We start from the raw sequence: 21,488 nt of genomic DNA, 5'->3' as shown, positions 1-21,488 counted from the left end.
CAAGAAATCTACAAAAATACTCCTAGAATTAATAAGTGAGTTTGTCAAAGTGGCAAGATATAATATCCACACACAAAAATCAGTCATATTTCACTATAGGAGCAATAAACACATGGACAGCAAAATTAGAGTTACAATACCATTTACAATTTCTAAAAGAGAAAAACAAAGTAAATGCTTAGGTTTAAATCTAACAAAACATGTATAGGACTTGTATGATGAAACTGACAAAGCACATTTTTAAATCAAAGGAGATCTAAAAGGGAAATATGTTCATAGATTAGATGAATCAACGTAGTAAATTTGAGCATCAAATAACAATTTGCATCAAATTCCCAGTAGATATAAATAAGACTATTCTAAAAGACATATGGAAAGGCAAAGGAACTAGACAAGCTGAAATAATTTTGACAAAGAAGAATGCAGTGGGAGGAATAAGTCTACCTAGTTTCAAAGCAGTATAATATTGTCAGACAGAAATGCACAAAGATAACCCCAAAATAAGTCCACACAAATATGCCCAATTGACAAAGGAGCAAAATCAATTCAATGGAGGCAGAACAGCTTTTACATCCAATCATACTGCAGCAACTGGACATTCCTTGGCTATACTAACATAAAACAAAATGAAACTTGACCTATAATCTCACATCTGACCCCAAAATTAATTCTAAATGGAACATGGAGTTAAATGTAAAATGCAAAACTATGTAACTTTTAGAAAAAATGGGAGGACATTTCTGAGAGTTGGGACTATAAAATGTTCTTATACTTGACACCAAAATCATGATCCATAACAAGAAAAAAATTGATAAAGTGGACCTAATCAAAATTATAAAAGACCCTAGTAAGATGAAAAGACAGATTACAGGTCAGGAGGGACTATAGTAGTATTCCTGTAAGTTGACTACACAGTGGACTGTAATGAACTGGTCAACCTATGGAGGCAGTCAACGTAAGGAAGTAGGTCTACTGTACACTGAATACATGTGGTGCACGTCAAGTCTATGAAAATGAGGTCAAGTTAAGGAGATGGCCAGTGTAGGGAGGTGGTCAGCTATGTAGATTCTACTGTATTTGCAAATCACATATCCAACAAAGAATTTCTATCTAGAGACTCCTGTGTATAGAACACTTAAGATACAACATTAACCCCTCCATAATAACAATCAAAGATATGCAAAAGATATTCATGGACATTTCACCAAAAAGAATATACAGAAACTTAGACACAAATGTACATAGAAGCTTTATTTCTTAATAATCAAAGCTTGGAAATTGCCCAAAGGTCCCTGAGTGGGTAAATGGCCAAACTATCGTACATCCATATCATGGAACACCATGGGGTAAAAAGCAACTAATGCATGCAAAAACTGGAATGAATCTCAAGGAAAAAAAATCTCTGAATGAAGCAAGCCAGTCTCAAAAGGATACGGACTGCAGGATGCAATCTATACGATTTGTGTAACAACGTAATTATAGAGATGGAGAACAAATTGGTGGTTGCTAGAGGTTAGAGCCAGAAGTGGAGAGGGAGATTGGAGCCATAAGAGGGTAACACAAGGGAGTCTTGTGATGATGGTATAGTAAGTATATTGAGCGTGGCTGTGGTTAGACATAGCTATACATCAGACAACACTGCATTCCAGGAAACCCTCAATTCCTGGCAAAGCAGACAGTTGGTCACCGTAGTAGATGGTCCCCTATCAGGAGCCATGATGCAGCCCTGTGCCTCTGAGAAGTTTGGGCTTCACCTGGTGGAAAATCCAGATCCTCTGGCTGCTTAAGAAGAAAAGCTTATAGGGGACAAGAAGCTAGAGGTACTGTACCACTGGGGCAAGAAAGAAAGGTGGCCTGATGTGGTCAATGGGCCAATGTTCACCAAACTCTTGCTTTTCCTCCATATGTAGCACATGGCTAGACTACAGTTCCCAGAAACACTCACAGGAAGTGGGGGCATGTGACCAAATTTTGGCCAATGGGACATGAGGAGACATACTGTGTACTTCCCATAAGCCCCACCCCTTCTCGAGAACTTTAAACCACCCAGGGCAGAACAGAAGCTGGAAAGATCCTGTATCCTTGCTATATGTGGAGGATTTTTCCTGATTTTCTGATCAGGAACACATGCTTAGTATGTTTCAGCCATTATGACCTGTCTTCATCTATTTATAACAGCATTTCCTTAAGTGACACCCTGGGGTGCACAGCTCCTGGGCATACCATCAGCATCGCTAGCCTTGATGTCCTCCCTTGGGCATTTGTATTGGGGCGAGAGGAGCTGGATGGCAGACTGAGATGCCCACACAGCCCCCTACAGTTACAATGAACCCAAGACCCTCTGAGCATCTCAGGGTGGGGAGGGGCCTTCTGTACCTTAGTGAGAGTGGAAATGTGGGTACTTAAGAGAAGAGTCATATCTTGATGTGCTTACATTACTAGAAATAATGATTTAATAAGCTTAAAACCAATATTCAATTGTTTATTATCAGTAGGTTAGGAATTGAATTAAGAAAATAATTACAGGCGGTGCCCATGGCTCAGTGGGTAGGGCTCCAGCCATATACACCAAGGCTGGCAGGTTCAAGCCCAGCCCGGACCAGCCAAAGCAACAATAACAAGTGCAACAAAAACAACAACAACAAATAGCCGGGCATTGTAGCAGGCACCTGTAGTCCCAGCTACCTGGGAGGCTGAGGCAAGAGAATCACATAAGCTCAGGAGTTTGAGGTTGCTGTGGGCTGTGACGCCACCGCACTCTACCCAGGGTGAGAGCTTGAGACTCTGTCTCAAAAAAAAAAAAAAAAAAGCAAGTAAGAAAGAAAAGAAAAGAATTACAGATAATGGACAAAAGGGAACAGAGACAGGAGAGAAACAGATCAGAGAAACCCAAAATCTGGTGCAAACATTCAGCCTGGAAGCCTTAGAACCCTAGAAATATCAGATTCTGGAAGGACTGAGAGGGCTGTCACAGAACCCAAAATCCCATCTGTGTCATTGAACAACTAGGGACACTGAGCACATGGGAATAGGAAGTATGCGAGGTCCCACATGATCAAGGGATGAGTGAATGAACACTCATTCTTTCTTTCTTTCTTGTATTCATTCACAAATATTTTAATCACTTAATGTGTCAGGGTTACAACAGAGAATTCACAAGTAGCAAGTTACAAATATGAACAAGCTGGTGGTGCTTGGTACCACGGAGGGCAAAGCAGGACATGTGGATAAAGGGAATGGTGTCTGTCTTATCTGGAGGGGGCAGAGAGGACCTGTCTAAGGAGGCCACACAGAGCTGAAGCAGGCCTGAGGATACACAGGGAAGGATCTTCCAGGCAAAGGGAACAGCACAACGCTCCGCAGAAGACACGTAACAGCAGTTTGAGAAACAAGAGGTGGCCTGGGTAGCTGGAGCAGAGGAAGTGGAGAGTGGAGGAGAAGAAGAGGTGAAAGGCCGCGTTCTGCAGACTGGCGTAGCTATCAGTAGCCCTGGCCTCTGCATGACCCATAATGCACATTGCTCCTCTCCTGCCCTGCTCATATGGAAGCTGCCCCCTTGAGACTTTGGAGACTCCAGGGGATGGACTACCCACATTCCTAAGGCTTGATTTTCTGGTGCCACCTCATTTCTTTCTTTCTTATTACATCCACCTCATTTCTTAAAGTACTGACATGTGATGGACATTGGACGTCTGTCTCAGCTTTGTCCTTGACTTGCTGGACTACCTAATCTAGGCACCCCTCCCTAGTCCTGATGCTTCAATGGCCCCACCTGTGAAATGGCACTGTTTGGATGGGCTGGCTCTGACGTTCCACTGAGATCCCCAAGGTTTTCTCTGCCCATGTTCATAGAGCTCCTCAGAAAGAACAGTCAGGCCAGGACTTCAGCTGCCACACTGTCTGTGTCTGGTTCCTGCCCTTGATGTGCCTTCGGGTGACCCTCATTGCACTGGGAAAAGGAGCTGGAGGAGACATCAGCATTTACCTTCCATTTCTTTTGGATCAAGCCAAACACATAAGAAAAAGGAAGGAGAATTGTTCAGTAAGAGCGTACCAAGGGTGATTTCTCTGGGACTCTAAGGCTCCTTTCCTTCTGACGAGACTGTGCCTGAATAGCAGCTAAGAGAGCAGATCGCTGACCTGCTGTGTGGCCTTAGGCAAGTCACATAGCCTCTCTGATCTTCCACTTTCTCCCTTGAAAAGTGGGGTTAATCAGAATGGAAACACTGAGTTGCCAGTTATATCGTGTGTGAAGTTCTTAACAATGCTGAGCACACATGCCATCCTCATCAACGCCATTATCATTACTTTTTTAGGTGGAAAGGGCGACAGGAGGTGGCAGTGGGCTTTTGGATGCAGGAAGGATTTGGCTCTGAAAGAGTTAAAATCGAGCCATCTGCTCCCAGTCTGGTGATAAGGTTGGAGGAAACACAGTCCAGGTCCCTAGCCCTGTCACATGCGAATTTATGAGGTGCTGGTCACTTTGAGTCAAAGAGTAGCTCCCCCCAGGCTGCACAGGAAGCATTCGGAGTTGTCAAGACACTCTGGAAAGAAAGAGACAGAGCTGAGAGAAAAAGTGAGAGCCAGGCAGCTGGGAGCCCCCTCATCACCCGACTCTGCAGGAGAAGAGAAAGGGAAAAACGGGCGAAGATAGAGAAAAGGAAGAATCAGAGGGTGAGCCGGGTGGACGGAGACAGTGCGGCAGAGAGCGAGCGAGAAGGATAGCTCCAGCAAAGTGATAAAGGAACAGTCGGGACAGGAGTCAAGAGTCCAGAGCAGGGAGGCACGCAGAAGCACCGAGGAAAGCAAGAAGGAAGGAGTGGTCCTCTAGGGCCAGGAGGAAGAAACAGAGAAAGGGAGGTGTGGGGAGAGAAGAAAAAAAAAAAAAAAACAGGCGGCGAGTGGGCGCAGGACACAGGGAAGGGTCTCTGGGTGTCCACACGCCTGCACCTGAGTGTGCATCTGTGCGCGCGTGTGCGTTCCTCGGGCTGCCGGGCCGGGGTGGGTCTGTGCACGTGCGTAGGCCGGTGGAGGGGGCGGGAACGTCGCGAGGCTGCAGGCTGCCAGGCAGACTGACCTCTGGGACCCCAGCCCCGGCGACCCCCGCATGAGCCCAGTCCCCGAGGGGGTTAACGCGCCGCCCCCGACGCGCCGGCTCCTCCCCGCCAGGGCAGTGCCCAGCCTTCGCCAACGCCCTCACTCGACCTGGCGGTGGGCCCCTGGGCGGACGGCGGGTTCCTGGCGGCCGGACGAACCCGCGCCCAGCGGATGCGCCCGCCGCGCCCCGAGCAGCCCTCGCGCCCGCCGCGCTGCCGCCGGGCCGTCGGGCCGCCCGGGGAGCCCCAGCATCGCCGCCGGGGTGCCAGGAGCCCTGCGCGCCCTCCCAGACCAGACTGTCCAGATGCGGGCGCCACTCTGCCTGCTGCTGCTCGTCGCCCACACCGTGGACATGCTCGCCCTGAACCGAAGGAAAAAGCAAGGTACGTGGGGAAGTTGGGCAGGGTGGCCAGGCAGGCGCTGCGGGCAGACCGGGGATGGCCCCTGGGGCGTCTTCCGGGTACCTGGCGCGCGGAGCCGCTAGCTCCTCCAGATAAGCTGGCATCAGTCCCGCTTTACAGATGGGGAGACCGAGGCTCCGGGGCACCCAGCGAGAGAACCGTTGAGCTAGCTGGACCAAGGAGGCTTTCCGCGGAGGGCAGGGACTAGCAGGGATCTTCCGAAGTCCCTGTCCCATTACTGCCTCTGACTCAGGTGTCACCTTCCAGACGACAGTGGTACTGGATGGGGCCTCCTCTGGTGAGCTCAGGCAGTCTTTAGATCTGAGTTCAAGTTCACTTATTGTGGGGATGACTTGGAAAGAACTCCAACCCCTCAGAGAGCTTCAGTTTTTCCTTGACCTCATAAGGCCAAGGGAAGGTGAACTAAGTTTCAGGTTATAAAGGCACCACATGCACCCTCATATCAGGGGCCTTCATGCAAGAGTCAGAATGTCCTCAGGAGGTGAGTTTGAGTCTATCTCCATAGAGCCAGTGAGGCCGAGGAGGGCAAGCTGGTGGTCAAAGTCTCCTCCTTTGGCCTCTGGGTGCCAATCTGTGAATACTTGCTACTGTGCCAAGGGGTTTCCACACACTGTCTTGTTGAATCCCCACTGTGTCCTCATGACATAGAGGCATCCCATTTATTAAAGCCCGGGGGGGTGGGGGGTGGTCCAAGGCTCAAACAGGTTAAGTCACTTTGCTAAACTCTCCAGCAGGTGAATAGAAGACATAGTGTCTTCTCTTTTTCTAGCTCTGATGTTGGGTCTGAGCAGGGCTTGCCCTCTGGGGGGGTTTAGCCCATTTATGTGAAAAGCCCTGTGTGGACACAGTAGCTCCTGGAGGGACCAGGATGAAGAGAGAGGCTGTGGGAGGTGGGATTGAATGGGATAGGGGAGATGTGGCGGCAAGGGCCCTGATCCCGGCTGTAACGGAGGGACCAAAGGAGTGGAGAGGTGAGTGGGCTTTTGCTGAGCTGGGGCCAGTTTGGGACTCCATGGGAGCGCTCCTCAGTGAGTAGCCTTTGTTTAGTGGTTAAAGGCATGGCCTCTGAAACCAGCCCACTTGAGTTCAAATCCCAGGTTCCCCATCCACCATTTCAGGGAAGTTACTTTGCCTCTCCAATCCTCAGTTTACCCATCTGAGAGTCTTTTAGAAGATCTCTAAAATCCTTCTCAGTTCTAAGAAGACTCCCTCCCCAAAACCACCTTTCTTCACATTGATTCATCTTTCCAATGGGAATATCCAAGTCATAAGGAAGATTATAGGCGAGACTGAATGAGCCAGTGTGTATGGTCAATGAGCAGCTGAGTGCACAGGCTCCTAGCGGGCGCTTATAAGCATTCATCATTCTCACATCCTGTCCACTATCCTTAGCTGCTCACTGTAGCCTAGTGGAGGAAGTGGGAGAGATGCTTATTTTCTAGATGAGGAAACAGGTAGAAAGGCGCACTGATTGTCCAGGGTTGCACAGCAGGTAAGGGAAAAACTAGGTTTGAATCTTAATCCGTCCCCACACAATGGTGAGATCTCTCTTGATCTGTATTGGTCTTCCTTCTCAAAGCCTGTTTCTCCATCTGAAGAAGAGCTAGTTTGGAAGATCTTTAAAATGTTTCTCAGTTCTAAAAACAAGGGGGGGGGGAATAAAGAAAACTGAAAAATTCTAACTCCTCCCCCCATCCGCAGCACGGCACACTGCCCGCCCCCAACTCGCAGGAGCTTGGTGCAGAGGTGAGGAGACGGCTGCTCCTTACACTGCCCCAGTTTGGTGAGGGGCTCTCAGCATCCTTGCCCCCGGTAGCTGATCTCTTGTCTCTGGGACCCACACCTGCCCAGCATCTTCAGAAGCTCGGGGCTCCGTTTATTAGTGGGATACAGTGAAGATAGACTTGGATTTCAGTCCTATTCCTGACTGAGTTGTGCTGTGTGGCCTTGGGGTGGCCTCAGGTGAGCAGATTGTCTTCCTTTCCCCAGCCACAGCCACAGTTTCCCCATTGGCACTGGGGTGGGAGGCAGGGACTAGACAAATCCTTCCTACAGCATATTTTGCAGGGCAGCCATAGGCGTCCTGGCTACATAGATTGGGAAATGCTGGGGTTTGCAGATTTTTTGACTTCTCAGAGCATGATGTAGGACGTGGAGACAGAGAAGAAAGCCTTTCCCACATGTATTGCCCATTGGACATCATTTCCTCTATGGCATCTGCTTGGAAAACACTGCATGCAATCCTCAGGGTCCTACTATCTTAGACTTTCTCATCTAACTTTGACAGAAGAATGCACCCTGAAGACACCTGGGTATTGTCGGTGCTTCATTCATTCATTCACTTGTTCATATAACAACTGTCACAGGGCAGCCTATGTGCCAGGCTCTGTGTTCAGGACCTTGGGGATACCAAGGTGATCAGACCTGGGCCTGTCCCTTGAAGAGCTGCTGGTGTGGAGGGAAGACCCTTCTCTGCCCTTCCCCAGCTCTTTCCACGCCTAAGACTTTGGCCTCAGCCTTCAGTCTCGTCTGCGAGGTCAGGAGGAACAATTTCCCGGGCCCAGCAGCTGCCCAGTCTGAGCCGTCACCCTTGGGGCCTGGCTCCCACAGAACCATGTTTCCTGAGGCTCTAGCGTCACTGTTTTTTGATGAAACCCAATTTTTCTGTTTCTGAGAAAGAAGGAAAGAAAAGGCTTGAGAAAGTTTCTTGGATCTCAAGTGTCTCTTACAAAACAGCATTTTGATTAATTGAGTATAAATGAATCAGAACCAGATGGGGGCATTTCTTTTGAAACATGCTGGGGTGTCCTGGTAATGGGACAGACAGGCAGAAGAGGGGGCTCTGCTTTGCATCCCCCACCCCTGGATCTGGAGCTGCATTTAGGCAATGACTTTTCCTGATATTCAAAGGGGTTGGGGGCTCCCCTCAGTCACATGGAACTTCTAGATCCTTCTAGACCCAAAGCAGCAAGGGGCAGAGCAAGGAGCTCTGGAATTCAGGTAGTCCCAGATTCAACCCCTGAGCCCTCTTCTGTCCCAGATATGTGACCTTGGGTAGGCCATGTGCCTTCTCTGACTCGTGGTTTCCACGTGTGTGACATGGGAACAGTTGTACCTGCCTCTGTCGGAAGCTGGAAAGATTTACCATAGTTCTAGAGGGAAGGTGCCCAGAGTTACACAGTGTAGGGTCTTCATAAGGACTCATCCCCTTTCCCTTCCCATTTTACATCAGAGTGGGAAGTGCTCTGGACTTGGGGGAGGGAGTCTCACGTGGGGTGAATCTCACCTCTGCCTCATGCTTGCTGCGCATCCCAAGCAAAACTTCTGCCCTCTCTGAAGGCCGAATTGCCTATTTTATTGCCTTGCTTTATTGTAAAATGACTGCGGCAGTGCCCATGCCAGATGTTATGTTATATGGATTGAATGTAATGCTTCTATGTAGATTGTAAAGCCTGTCCCCAGTACACAGACAGAGATGCTGAGACCTGGGCAAGCAGGGACAGAGACAGATAAGGACCATGAATGCTGGCATCCAGGTGAAGCCAGGCTCAGATGACAGGACAGTTCTGAAAGGGAGAACAGATTCCTGCAGAGTAGAGTAAGGGTGATAATTGGGCACTGGGGGCTGAGGGCTAGTGCTATGTCTCAGTAGAAGGCCATCTTGGGCTTCTTGGCCAGGGTTCCTTCATCTTATGGGAGCTGATTGAGACACTGAAGGCAGAATACTTGACACACAGTAGGTGGTCATTCAACCAAGCTCCACGTGCCCTGTCTCAGCAGTTCTGAAGCCATGGTGGCTGCAAAGATGTTACTTTCAACTCACGCTGCCCCATTTCCCTCTCCCATGGATGGAAACCATCCACCCTGCTGCTCAGCCACTGGAGGGACCCTGGAGGCCACTGGGGGAAGCCTGGCCCCTTGCTGGGAGCTCTGCATGTGGGGCTGTGAGTCCTCACTCTGCCACTGCCGTGTGTTATACCCATTTTCCCAGACAAGAGAACTGAGGCTCAGAAAGGATCAATGGCCTGTGTTGAAACTCGCAGCACCTGAGCTACAATGTGGATTCAGAGTTTTGGAGGCTTGAAAGCCTGTGCATAGAAATAGAAATGAGTCCTGCCAGGATTTGCTGAGGGCTACAGGGTGGAGGCATTTGAGAGGAGCCTCATCTGAGGGGTAGGAGTTAGGATTTTATCAGGCAAAGGTGGCAATAGGTTGGGGACTCCTGCAAGAGAGGGGAGTCTTGCCAGGTGGGAGCCTGAAGGACCATGGAGCTAGGGGAAGTGAAGGTCTGATTGCATCATAGACAGGGCCAGAGTGCAGTCATGGAGGGCCTTGGGTACCAATCAGCTGTTATGAAGAAATATTTATTGAGTCCTTCCTTGGGGGCCAGGCCTGGGCTAGGTGTTGAGATAAGTGCTCCACCATCCCTGCCGTCTGAGGGTCCAGTGTCTCCTTGAAATTCATCAGCGAGAACATCATGGACAGGACCCCTGAGGTTGCTCCTCAACACAGCCTTGAGAGGCAGGCCAGGGCTGGCCCCCACCTCCCCTGCGGAACTGGACATTCAGCGAGGGGATGTTGCTTGCCTAAGGTGTCACACGGCTAAGGTTTATCCATCCATCCTTCCATCTAGGGAAAAACGCCTGAAGCTCACAGGAACCTGAAGTTTTGCCAACTATGGTTTGAAGTCCATTGGCAGATCAGGGCAACGCATTTAGTAAATTGTAGCCAGCATTTTTGAATGAAATGGAAAGGAACAGAAAAAAATTGAATAAAATAGGGTCACACCAGCAAACTTTTTTTGTAAAGGGCCAGACACTAAATATTTTAGGCTTTGTGGGCCACAGATGATGTGCCACATATTCCACTATTCTTAGCTCGCAAGCCACACAGAAATAGCCAGATTTGGTCCATAGGCTTCAGTTTGCCTCCTTTTTAGAAGGTATCAGAGTGCATTGCGAGTGTTAAGATTAGTATTTTGGGCCAGGTGAAGTGGCTCACGCCTGTAATCCTAGCACTCTGGGAGGCCAAGGCAGGTGGATGGCTTGAATTCAGAAGTTTGGAACCAGCCTTGGGGGAGGGAGAATAAGACCCCATCTCTATTAAAGATAGAAAAATTAGCCAGGTTTTGGAGTGGACGGTTTTGGAGTAGTCCCAGCTACTTGGGAGGCTGAGGCAAGAGGATCACTTGAGTCCAAGAGTTTGAGGTTGCCGTGAGTTATGACGCCTCTGCACTCTACCCAAGGCATCAAAGTGAGACTCTGTCTCAAGAAAAAAAGGTTAGTATTTTGAGCAATGTGTTTCAGTTTACATCTGTGCATAAATGGATGTACAAATGGGTGGTGTGTATGCACATATGGGGGGCTATGCACATAAATGTGGATGTGTGAATGAGTGTGTGCTATGTGTGTACTTACATAAAAATGTATTTTTTACCATTGTGAGTGGCCTGTCTTCTGTGCTTAGTCATTTTCAGTTGTGACCTCCTGCAGGCCCTCCTGACAGCTGTAAGAGGCAGGTTTCAGGGGGATCCCTGTCCTGATCTCTACCTGAGGAGACTGAGCCCCAGTGGGTTGCACAGCAGTAGGCAGGAGAGCTGGGCTAGGAACCCAGGGTGTCTGGCTCTGGAGCTCCAAACACTTCCCCAGAATTGCCCAGTAAGCAGCAGCCGCTCCAAACACACTTGCAGGTCCTTAGTTTAGACCCTTGTTTCTGATCACCCTGAATCTGGCAGCCACATCTTTCCCCAGTGTGTGGATTTTGGTCCCTGGAAGTTGGAATGACCCGTTGGAACCCTAAGAAGCCTCCCTCCTTAGGCACCCCTGAACAGCCACTGTGGGCCTTTTGCTTACTCCTTTCTCATGAGTCCTCACCCCAGCCCCACCTGGTGCACATGGGCGCCCCCACCCTCCTCCTCCCTTATGGAAGAGGAAAGGTTCAGAGATGGGGACAGGCTTATCTAAGGTCACATAGCAAATATGTGTGTGACCTGGGTCTTCCTGATTCCAAAACCCATAGGAGCAAATCCTGCCTACTATGGACTTCTCCAGAAAACCCATCTAATGCTGCTATTAACCACCCTCGTTTGTATGGCACTGTGCAGTTTGCGTGGCAGTTTAACTTTCATTTCCTCCCTTGAGTTTTGGAGAAAGTGGGGTATTAGGGCTAAAAAGAGACTAATACCTGTAAAATTTATGGGTTGAGCAGGAAAGCACCCTACCCACGGCGACCCAGCTATGGATGGAAGTAAGAGGGGGTGATGAATGTAGCTTTGAATAAGTGGAGGAAGGCAGCCTACTCCCGGGACTGACAGGTCTGGTTTAAAGCCTCCCAGAGCCTCAGTTTCCCTTGTGTGGCTTAGGAGTGCTGTCTGCTTTGCCTTTTCCCCAGAGCTGGGGTAAATGTCACAAGGGGAGATGGAATCTAGGAGACTTTCCCAGACTGGGGGATGTCTGCAGAGCTTTTATAATAACCAGAGGCCAGCCCAGGGCTGGGTGCCTCAAAGGCCACCACGTAGGGTCTGTGTCTTGGCTGTGTGGTTTCCTGGGAGGGACTGTGTGAGGCCTAGGCCAGACATGGAGCCATCACAGCCTCGAACCCAATGTTTCCCTCAGATCCATTGGCTCCGGGCACCATCAGGACAGAAGGTCCCTGAGCATAGGGGGCACACAGGAACACACCCTACCTATATCTCTAATGCCCATATATGTTCCTAAAAATGTAAGAAAAAAGATAAGTTTAAGTTTTTTATTTAACTTTCACCGGCATCAGTTTTAAAAAGTCTCTTTTCAATTTGGTTTTGTGATGGAGCATTTATTCTATGCCAGATGTTACCTGCATTCTTTTATTTAACAATGTCAGGCTCCAAAGTACTTTATAGATAGAATCTCTTATAGATTCTCTTAATAAACTGTAAGTTTATTTGATTAAGTTCTTAATAAACCTGTGAGGTGGGCAGGGGTATAATCTCTATTTTGCATATGAGAAAGCTGAGGCACAGAAAGGTTAAGTAACTTGCTCAGGACCACCCAGCCGAAGTTCAGATCCTTCCTAGTCCCAGAGTCCAGTGCTAACTGCAGAGCTCAGCTGCCTCCAGCCTCATTTAATCCTCGCACAACCCTGTGAGGGCACTGTTGTTGTCACATTTTACAGAGGAGGAAACTGAATTGAGAGAGAGGAATGGTAGATGAAGTATATGAAATTGGCATTATTTGTAAGTTGAAAACAGATAAATATTAGCAATTTCATAATGTTTCAATCCGATACATTAGCAGAGTAAATGTGGCAGGAACCAGGATTTAAATCTGGCCTGTTGATTCCAAAGCTTGGGTCATAACCACCATGCCAGGCCTCCTCCCAATTCCTCCATATTATGGCCCAGTGTAGTCGTGTGATCCTATTCTCACCTTTCTACAGATGAGGCCCTACACTCTCAAAGACGGAGATCAACTGGTGGAGGGGACACAGCCAGGACAGAGAGAGGTTTGGGTGTACCCCCAGGTCTCTGTGGGCTGGGGTGTCTGTTCTTAGCCATGTGTGATAGATAGCAGCATGTAGGACACACGTGCCCTCGGCTCCACCCTTGGAGATTCTTCCAGATCCCTTAGGGAATGGTCTGGTTACCATCTAATTTCTCCAGGGCAGTGCTGCCCCAGGCTAGACTGCCACCACCTGCCCTGGAATAATTTCTTGTACTAATGCTGGTGACTCATAAGGCCCCTGCTCTGTGGCTCGTGGGGGTTCTGATGTGCCATTGTGGGTGGGAGTTTCTGTTTCACCAGCTGGAAAGAAGGGTATTCCTAAGCCCAGGGGACCCAGACCACACGGGGAAACCACTCCCTTTTGTCAGAAATCTCCACTTTCCCTGAAGCCCAACAGTGGTGCCCACATCCTCAAGGCTGGAGACATGAAGAAAAGGAATGTCACAACTGCCCTTCCAAGCCCTTTTCTGATGTGGACAAGTGGGTACAGCTGTCTCTGGCAAGTCCCAGATGAACACAGGGGGCCCACAGGCTGTCACAAAAGCCATGGGCTCTGCCACTCACTAGCTGAGTGACCTTGGCAGATCACCTCTGCTTCTGTGCCCCTGTTGACTGTCAGCAAAATGGAGAATGCAACGCAGACAAGGCATTCCTAGCACACAGGGAGGACTTGGTCAGTGACTGGGGCCAGGCATGGAGTGTGATATTTGGAACATGGTAGGCCTGGGCTCAGCTCCCAGTTCAGCTACTGCCAGACTGGCAAGACAGTATTTCACTCTTGAATCTCAGTGTTGTCTGTCAGTACAATAGGGACAATAATATCATCTATACTGTACAGTTTTCATGAAGGTCAAGATGACTATGCATGTGACCCACCTGAAACACAGTTAATGGTGATCTTGGTCATGCATCACTGGTGGGGGGGGGCTCTTTTCTGGTGTACGGATGGCCCTGCCTCTGTCTGAAACGTCCTCAGCAGACCTAACTTGTCAAAAGAAGGTCATTTTGAGGAGGCCACAGAGGATAGGGTAGTCCTAAGCTCTGTGTGACGGTGGCACAGTGACCCACCCTGTCTCAGCCTCTGTCCTTTAGAGAATGGCAGGGAAGATGGAATGCTGTCAAATGTGTGTGTGTGTGTGTGTGTGTGTGTGTGTGTGACATCAGCACATCACAAATGCATAAATGATATGATGGGTATTTATGGACGAGGCCGTGGTAGAGCCTGACATCCTGCCCTCTGCCCACAGCAAGCTGGAAAAATCCAGTTAGATGCTGCCTTGGGGACAACAATTTCCTTCCTCCTCCTCCTCCTCCTCCACCCCACCCTGCTCCCTCACTCGCCATCCCCTCAGGCATTTGAGCCAATGGGACACCTTAATTTATAGCACTTTATCAGCATCAATCTTGCGAGACCCTGCTGTCATTGTGTGTATGTGTGTGTTTCCTTTATTTTTTTTTTCTTCCTTTTTAAAACTGTTAGAAATTGCTGCTTTCTTATCTTAACTCTTCAGGGCTGGGCAGAATGGCTCATGCTTGTAATCCTAGTGTTATGGGAAGCTGAGGTGGGCGGATCAATTGAGTTCACAGGTTTGAGACCAGCTTCAGCCAGAACCCCCGTCTACAGTAAAAACAGAAAAAATTAGCCAGGCACGACAGGCGCCTATAGTCTCAGGGAGGCCAAGACAGGAGGATAGCTTGAGCCCAGAAGTGTGAGGTTGCACCGAGCTATGATGGCACCACTGCATTCTACTTGGGCAAGAGAGTGAAACACTGTCTCAAAAACATTTTTTTCTTTCATTTATTTTTAACTTTTAAATTTTATTTTATTTAAACATTTAATTTCATTTCTTAAGATTCTATTTTTATGAATTTAATTTGTTTAATTTAGTTTACAAATGTATTATTTTAATGATTCTCATATTTTATTATGTTTTTGTTTTCGAATTTTTATTTTATTCTTTCATTTTGTTTTCAAAGGTTATTTTGTTTTCAAACTTTTTATTTATCGGGCAGCACCTGTGGCTCAAAGGAGTAGGGCACCGGCCGCATATGCTGGAGGTGGCGGGGTCAAACCCAGCCCCAGCCAAAAAGTGCAAAAAAAAAAAAAAGACTTTTTATTTATCTTAATTATGCAGTTTTTATTAATAGGGCTTCCTTGTACTAATCTACGTATGAATGCCCTGTTGACTTTGACATTTAAAATATCTTTTTTGAGGCCAGGGTGATGGGTCAAGCCTGTAATCCCAGCACTCTGGGAGGCCGAGGCAGGTGAATCTCCTGAGCTCAGTTTAAGACTAGCCTGAGCTAGTGCAAGACTACATCTCTAAAAGTAGCCAGATGTGGTGGGTGCCCATAGTCCCAGCTATTTGAGCGGCTGAGGCAAGAGGATTAATTGAGCCCAAGAGTTTGAGGTTGCTGTGAGCTATGACGCCACGGTCGGTACTCTAACTGGGGCGACAAAGTGAGACTGCCTCAAAAAAGTCTTTCTCAGTCTGACACTCATCCACTAACTTTGTTGAGCACTCACTCACCTTTGGAGAGTAGAACTTGTTAACTTAGCATACTGTTAAAATGGTCAAATCCATTGTCTTTGGGGGGAGGAAAAGAGAATTGTTCTGCCTTATGGTCTAGGTTTTTTAATCTTATAAAAAATCCATATAAGAAGGTCTTGTAAGAAGCCACACCCCAGGATGTGGCTATTCCTTGCATGTTCAGCCCTTCCCCTGAGCAATTCTTCCAGCAAGCGTTAGCTCTGATGGAGCAATCCCCCGGCCTTCCTACGGACACTACTGGAACTCGTAAAGGCGGGTGACGCTTCTCCTCACCCTGGTCCCTGACCTCCCCTGGGATCTCTGCATGCAGTCAGCACACATCTGTGCAACACTTGCTGTAAGCCGCATCCTGCAGGCTCAACACCAGGGGGGTTTAATGCAAAAGAGATGTCAGGTGGGGACTCCCTACCCCTAGAGCCAGTGACTTTGGTTTGAAGGACACCTTGACATCCCATAAGGGCTCAAGGGCCCCCAAGGAGCCAGAGTATCAATTCCCAGCCAGCAGCTCATACATTTCCTGCTCACCTCATGGCTGAGTCACTTCAGCGCGTGGACCATCATACTCCACTGCACCAACAACCCCTGACCCCTGGGCGGAGGAAAGAAAGAAAGAAAAGAAACGTGAATGTTTGTGTGCAAAGCAGACTTTATTGAAGGGCTGGGAGGTGCCGCTAAGGACTCCATCCCTACAGTGCCACTGGTTCCAGACTATAGATGGCTTTGAGCTGGTCCCTGTAGCCTCCTCTCTCCCTCCTGCCTTGACTGGCTGATATAATTCCTTCACAGGAAGGGTCCTTCCTGGTGGGCCTCAGACTCTGGGCGAGGCATGGCTTTAAATGACATTTGTCTATTTTTGGAGGGCCAGGAGGAACAGACAGACCAGATTGCAGGCTCCACTATAACAGGAGGTTAAGAGCTCTGGCTTGGGTTTGAAGCCTGCTTGGCCCCTCACTGCAAGTGCCTGGAGTCCTTACCCCTCTTGCCTCAGTTTTCACATGGACTAAGTTAGCCCATCTTGTAGGGCTGTGGGCTATGGTGGGTAAAGTGACTTAACCCAAGGACCTAGGAAACACAGGGCCTGGAGCACTACACACACTCAGCCAGTGTTATCCTGGTTCTACTGTTTGCAGTTCTGGTCCCTTCAAAAATCTGCCAGAGCTCATAGCAACCAGCATATCCGATTGGGTGGGGGTAGGACAGCTGTGGCTACCCATCTTGGTTTTAGCCCTTAATCTTGGTCATAACTGAGCAAGAAGTATTATGGTTTCCATTTTGCCGATGGGTAAACTGAGGCCCACTGAGAGTGGGCACAGAATTTCCAGGCCTGTGCAAGCCCAGATTTCTTCAGCTGTGTGAGTTTGGATTTGGTGGAGATAGTACCCCAGGGTCAGGAGAGTTCTCCCAGGTGGAGCTCCAGCAAAGCCCCCAATCCCTGTGTTCCTGCCGCCCCCACCACACAATGGGCCTCTTTCCCTTGGTGAACTAAAACCAAAATCCCACTAACTGAAGGGACGCCTTGCAGCCAAGAGATCCCAGGAAAAAATCTTAAAACTGAGTTCCCAGCCACGAGGGGATGGGAAGTGTAAAGCACAGTTACACATGCGTGTTTCTCTTCATAAATATTCATGAGTCCTATAGCTTGTTAAATATGTATATTTAGCTACCCTGCTCTGTATGAAATGTTCTCTTGAAACATGCGTTCCTGCCTTGTGGCTGGAGTAGTTTCCCAGCCTGTCGGAGTGGCCACTGCAGGTTGAGATCTCTTCATGAGAAATAAAGCTCTCCTTTTTTAAAAATATAAACCTTGTGTTTTTTAAATAAACACACTTCTTCCCTCCAGCTCCTTCCCCCTGGCATCATACCATTTATTGAGCACCTTCTGTGTGCCAGCTGCTTTGTGTGCATTGTGTATAATCTTAGGGGATTGTTATCCTTTTTACAGGAGAGAAAAGTAGGACCCAGGTGGGTGAAGTCAATTGCCCAGGTCCCCACAGCACCCCCAGAGTCCCGGCTTGGAAGCTGGAGCTCTTGTTCACTGAGCCAAGGTGGGCTAAACCCAGGGCAGAGCACAAGGATACAGTCGGTTTCCCTTTGGCGAGTATTTGACAAATGAGAGGGGCATGCTAGGTGCTCCCAGGTTATCCCCTTACTCTGCCCCCAGGCAACCCTTTGATAAATCATCCTGTTTTGTAGATGAGCTGCAAAGGCTCAGAGAGGTCACAGGGCCTGCCCAGTGTCAAGATGGCAGAGCTGGGGCTCAGACCTTTGTGTATGACCTGGGTTCCATCCAGCCTGGCACTGCCTCCTGTCTCCCCATTGCCTGGGGCGGTTGTTTGGGGGCCTGGCCTGAGCAGAGGTCACTGTGACTTATACCTGTTCTCAACTTTGAAAGTGAGTTAGGGAGCCACCCAGATACCAGCCACCTTGGGTTTCACCCCAGCTTGGGGGACAAAGGGTGCACAGTCTGCCTAAAAACCAGAGGGAGCCCTGAACAAGCACCTCACCCCAGCCGTCTGTGGAAGTGAAGAGATATCAACAGTCAAGGAGACAGGGCTTAAACCAATGACAGGGGGAAGTGGAAGCCATCGGGCATTTATGGAGGAGCTTTTGGGGTAGGCCCAGTCACTGGGTTCTAGGATTAGTCTCTATAAAGCTGAGGACAGGTGACCAAGACCTGCTTAGCACCCCCTGCATGATATGCTAAAAACTAGGTTACTCCCCCTTTCATTCTCATAGTAACCCACAAGCAAGGTTTGTCTGTCCTCCTTCCCTGCATCTCCTGCTTCTCACAGCCCCCAGCCTCATCTAGGCTGCTGGGATGGCCCCAACACCTTGCCCCACACTCCCAGCTGGCATCTTGCTCCACAGTCATTCCCTCAGTGCCAAAGGCAGCTCTCAAGGTGGTGGATGCTCCAAGACTTGTCCCTCACAGTGGCTTCCAAGCCTCCTTCCAGGATCCAGCACCATCTAAATTTCCTGAGCCCATATGCCCTCAGAGTCTGGGCCCTCCACCTTCAGATCTCACCGCCCACTATGGCCTCACTGCCCTCTTCCACCAAGCTCTGCCTGCCTCTGGGCCTTTGCACTTGCTGGTCCCTCTGCCAAGAGTGCTTTTCCTGTATATCTCAGAGAGGCCCTTCCTGCCATCATTCTATTCACTCTTAATTCAATTCCCCTGCCATTGTCTGAAATGGTCTGTTTCCCCTTTGAGATGTCAACTTTGTAAGGGAAGGATGGCCTTGACCACTGGCATATCCCCAGTGCCTGAAACAGAGTTCTGACACATAGTAGGCCCTCAATACATATTTGTGGAAAGAACAAGCTTCCAGTGGTTGGTGAATTGTCTCCATTTTACATATGCGCAAACTGGGGTTTAGTAATTGTCCTGGGAAAGAAAGTGTGGAGCTTGGATTTGAGAGCAGGCTTATCTGATCCTAAACCTTGGGTTCCTACCTGTGCCCTCCACAGCTTCTTGCTGACCAGGCTGATTCAGAGCTTCATGATGGGGAAGGACAGGGTGACACAGGATATGTCTCCTTTGTAATAAAAGGGCCCCAGCTATCCTAGCTCCAGAGCAGGGTACAGTGATGGATATAGCAGACCTGGCTGTCCAGTCAAGGACGGGTGCTATGCTATACAAGCCAGATGGGTCAGACCAGCTGGCTGAAGATAAACCTTCAAAGACACCTATCCAGTGACCTGGGTTTTAGCTCCTGCCCTTTAGTGACTCACTGTGTGGCTCCAAACAAGTGCCTACTCCCCTCTGAACGTAAGGGCACCATCGGTAAAATGCTGCTACTACCCGCCCCCCATGCTAAGGATAATAAACTCCCCTCTCAAAAGAAAATGCTGGATTCTATCAGCCACTTACAGTTTGCCTGTCTTGTAGGTCATAGTAATCTTCATTTTGAAAATTAAGGAGGTGGAGCAGTTTTTCACGTGGTTTCTGGCCCATGCGTCTTTCTTTTTGAATTACTTTTAATATCTTTGCTCATTCCTCCTCCCCTTGAGTTGTTCCTCAAGAGTAAGGTTATCCCCTTACTCTGCTCCAGACAACCCTTTGATACATCATCCTCTTTTGCAGATGAGGCGCAGAGTGATTTGTAAGAGCTCTTTGTATATTAAGGATAGTTATCCTTTGCCTGCTTTATGTGTCACTGGCTTAATGATCAGATTGAACATGTAACAGAGCGTTATACATGTGAGACTTGCTCCCCCCCCCATAATACACTGTCATATCTCCAAAGCACACTCTTTTATAACTTTGAATAGATCTCAGAGCTTTCTGATAATGTTCAGGTATTGAGAAAGCGTAGGTCTGACTCAAAGCCTTCTTCTTCCCAGTCACTGACTCAGTCCTGACTCCTCCATTGATCTGCCCTGTGGGGAGATTTGTCATGCTCTCTCACTCCCTCTAGTGCAAGGAGGCTCCCTCTCAATTTATTTCCTCCTTGTGTGTTGGGGAGCAATAGAAGGAGTGGTGACAGAGACAGCCGTCACTTTTCTGGTGCTGGTGTGGCCTCCAAAATTCCCAGCACTGGAAGTTGGAAACTTGGGACCCATCTCCAATGAGCTGCAGGAAAGGAGCCAGGAGCCAGAGTGTTCCTCCGCCTCCATTCAGCCTTCCTGGGTGGCAGGCACCGTAATTGGGGCACAGGTGTAATTATTGGGGGAGGAGCATGGACTTGACCTCTTCTCATCACCCTGTCTCTCCTACTACCCGTAGCACCCCCATAGCCTCGTGCCTTTTGGGCTGGGAATCCATAGCTTAGATCAGGCTCAGTTGCCTCCTTCAATGACCACTTGATCAGGACAGGAAGTTGACAGCAAAGTGGCCAGCTGGCAGCAGTGCAGGCTGCCCATGACCAGCCCCGTCCCTTTTGCATTTCTCATTCATTCTCCACTCACCCTCATTAGACAGGGACAGACCAACAAGTGTGTGTTCAGCCAGGCGATGAAATGCAGGTTCTCTATCCTTCATAGTTTCTTCCCTCTCAACTCAGATCCCCCTGGGCTAGGGAGTCGGGGAAGTGCCCTTGCTCTGCCCCAACCACTGCTGGACAATCCTCCTAAATCCTCTTTAGACACTGGCTTACATGGGCTGGGGAGGCAATAGCGGGTGGGGGTACCAGTGGTGGTTAATTCTCTCTCAGTAAGTATTGGAGGGGGTATCTGGTCTCAATCTGAGCTCATGAGACTCTATAGTAGCAGTTCTCAACCTGTAGGTTGCAACCCACAGGAACTGTACTAAAGGGCCACAGCATTAGGAAGGTTGAGAACCACTGCTCTATGGAGTAGTGAGATAAGTCCTGTTCATTCATTCAACAAACATTTACACAGCACCTGTGTACCCTGTGCACTGTGCATGGTGCTGAAAAGTCGGTGAACTAAACCAAGTCCCTGGGAAATGTGCATTTCCAATCCAGTATTATTTTGTGTATCTTTCTAAAATATTTCTACAGGTCTCTAATTTGTCTGCTAACTTCATTTAATAAATCAAATAAAAACAAATTAGAGGTTTTTGTTTCTTATCCTCACTGCTATTCTTCTGGAGTCTAGAAAAGAGCCTGGCACATAGTTGGTATTCAAGAAGCATCTGCCAGATGGATGGATGGATGGTGGATGGATAAGCAATATGGGGTCCTTAGAAACACAGAGTTTAACTGTCCACTTGACAGATGGAGAAACTGAGGCCATTGATGGGGAGACACGTGCCCGAGGACCCACAGAATGGACTAGACTCCAAATCTAGGGCTCCCTCCCTTGTACTAGGATCTGAGAGGTGAAGGAAGCCATAGGGAGAGACCAGACCCAGAATAGGGCCCTTAAAGATGCTCGCCCTGTGCTGGGTGTGGCTGGAGCTCAAAATGGATTTCTGACCCTCTGCAACCCCCGAGAGCCTCCAGGTCCCCAGGGTGCTGGCTGTAAGGGACTGA

At 48.8% G+C, this 21,488-nt stretch overlaps 1 protein-coding gene across 1 annotated transcript in view; it reads left to right on the top strand.

Annotated features, from left to right (window-relative positions):
- Nucleotides 1-5,388: 5,388 nt before the first annotated feature.
- RSPO4 (R-spondin 4) overlaps nucleotides 5,389-21,488 on the top strand; it is a 40,012-nt gene continuing 23,912 nt past the window's right edge. Inside the window, exon 1 of the mRNA XM_003802639.3 lies at nucleotides 5,389-5,480. Within this exon, the coding sequence (XP_003802687.2) occupies nucleotides 5,402-5,480 (79 nt within the window). The 5' untranslated portion in view covers nucleotides 5,389-5,401. The remainder of the gene's footprint in view (nucleotides 5,481-21,488) is intronic.

This window comes from Otolemur garnettii, unplaced genomic scaffold, assembly GCF_000181295.1.
Source record: "Otolemur garnettii isolate 467f Iridium unplaced genomic scaffold, OtoGar3 scaffold00251, whole genome shotgun sequence".
Taxonomy (NCBI): domain Eukaryota; kingdom Metazoa; phylum Chordata; class Mammalia; order Primates; family Galagidae; genus Otolemur; species Otolemur garnettii.
Note: the sequence above shows the minus strand (reverse complement) of the source record. Positions and strands in the feature narration are given on the sequence as shown.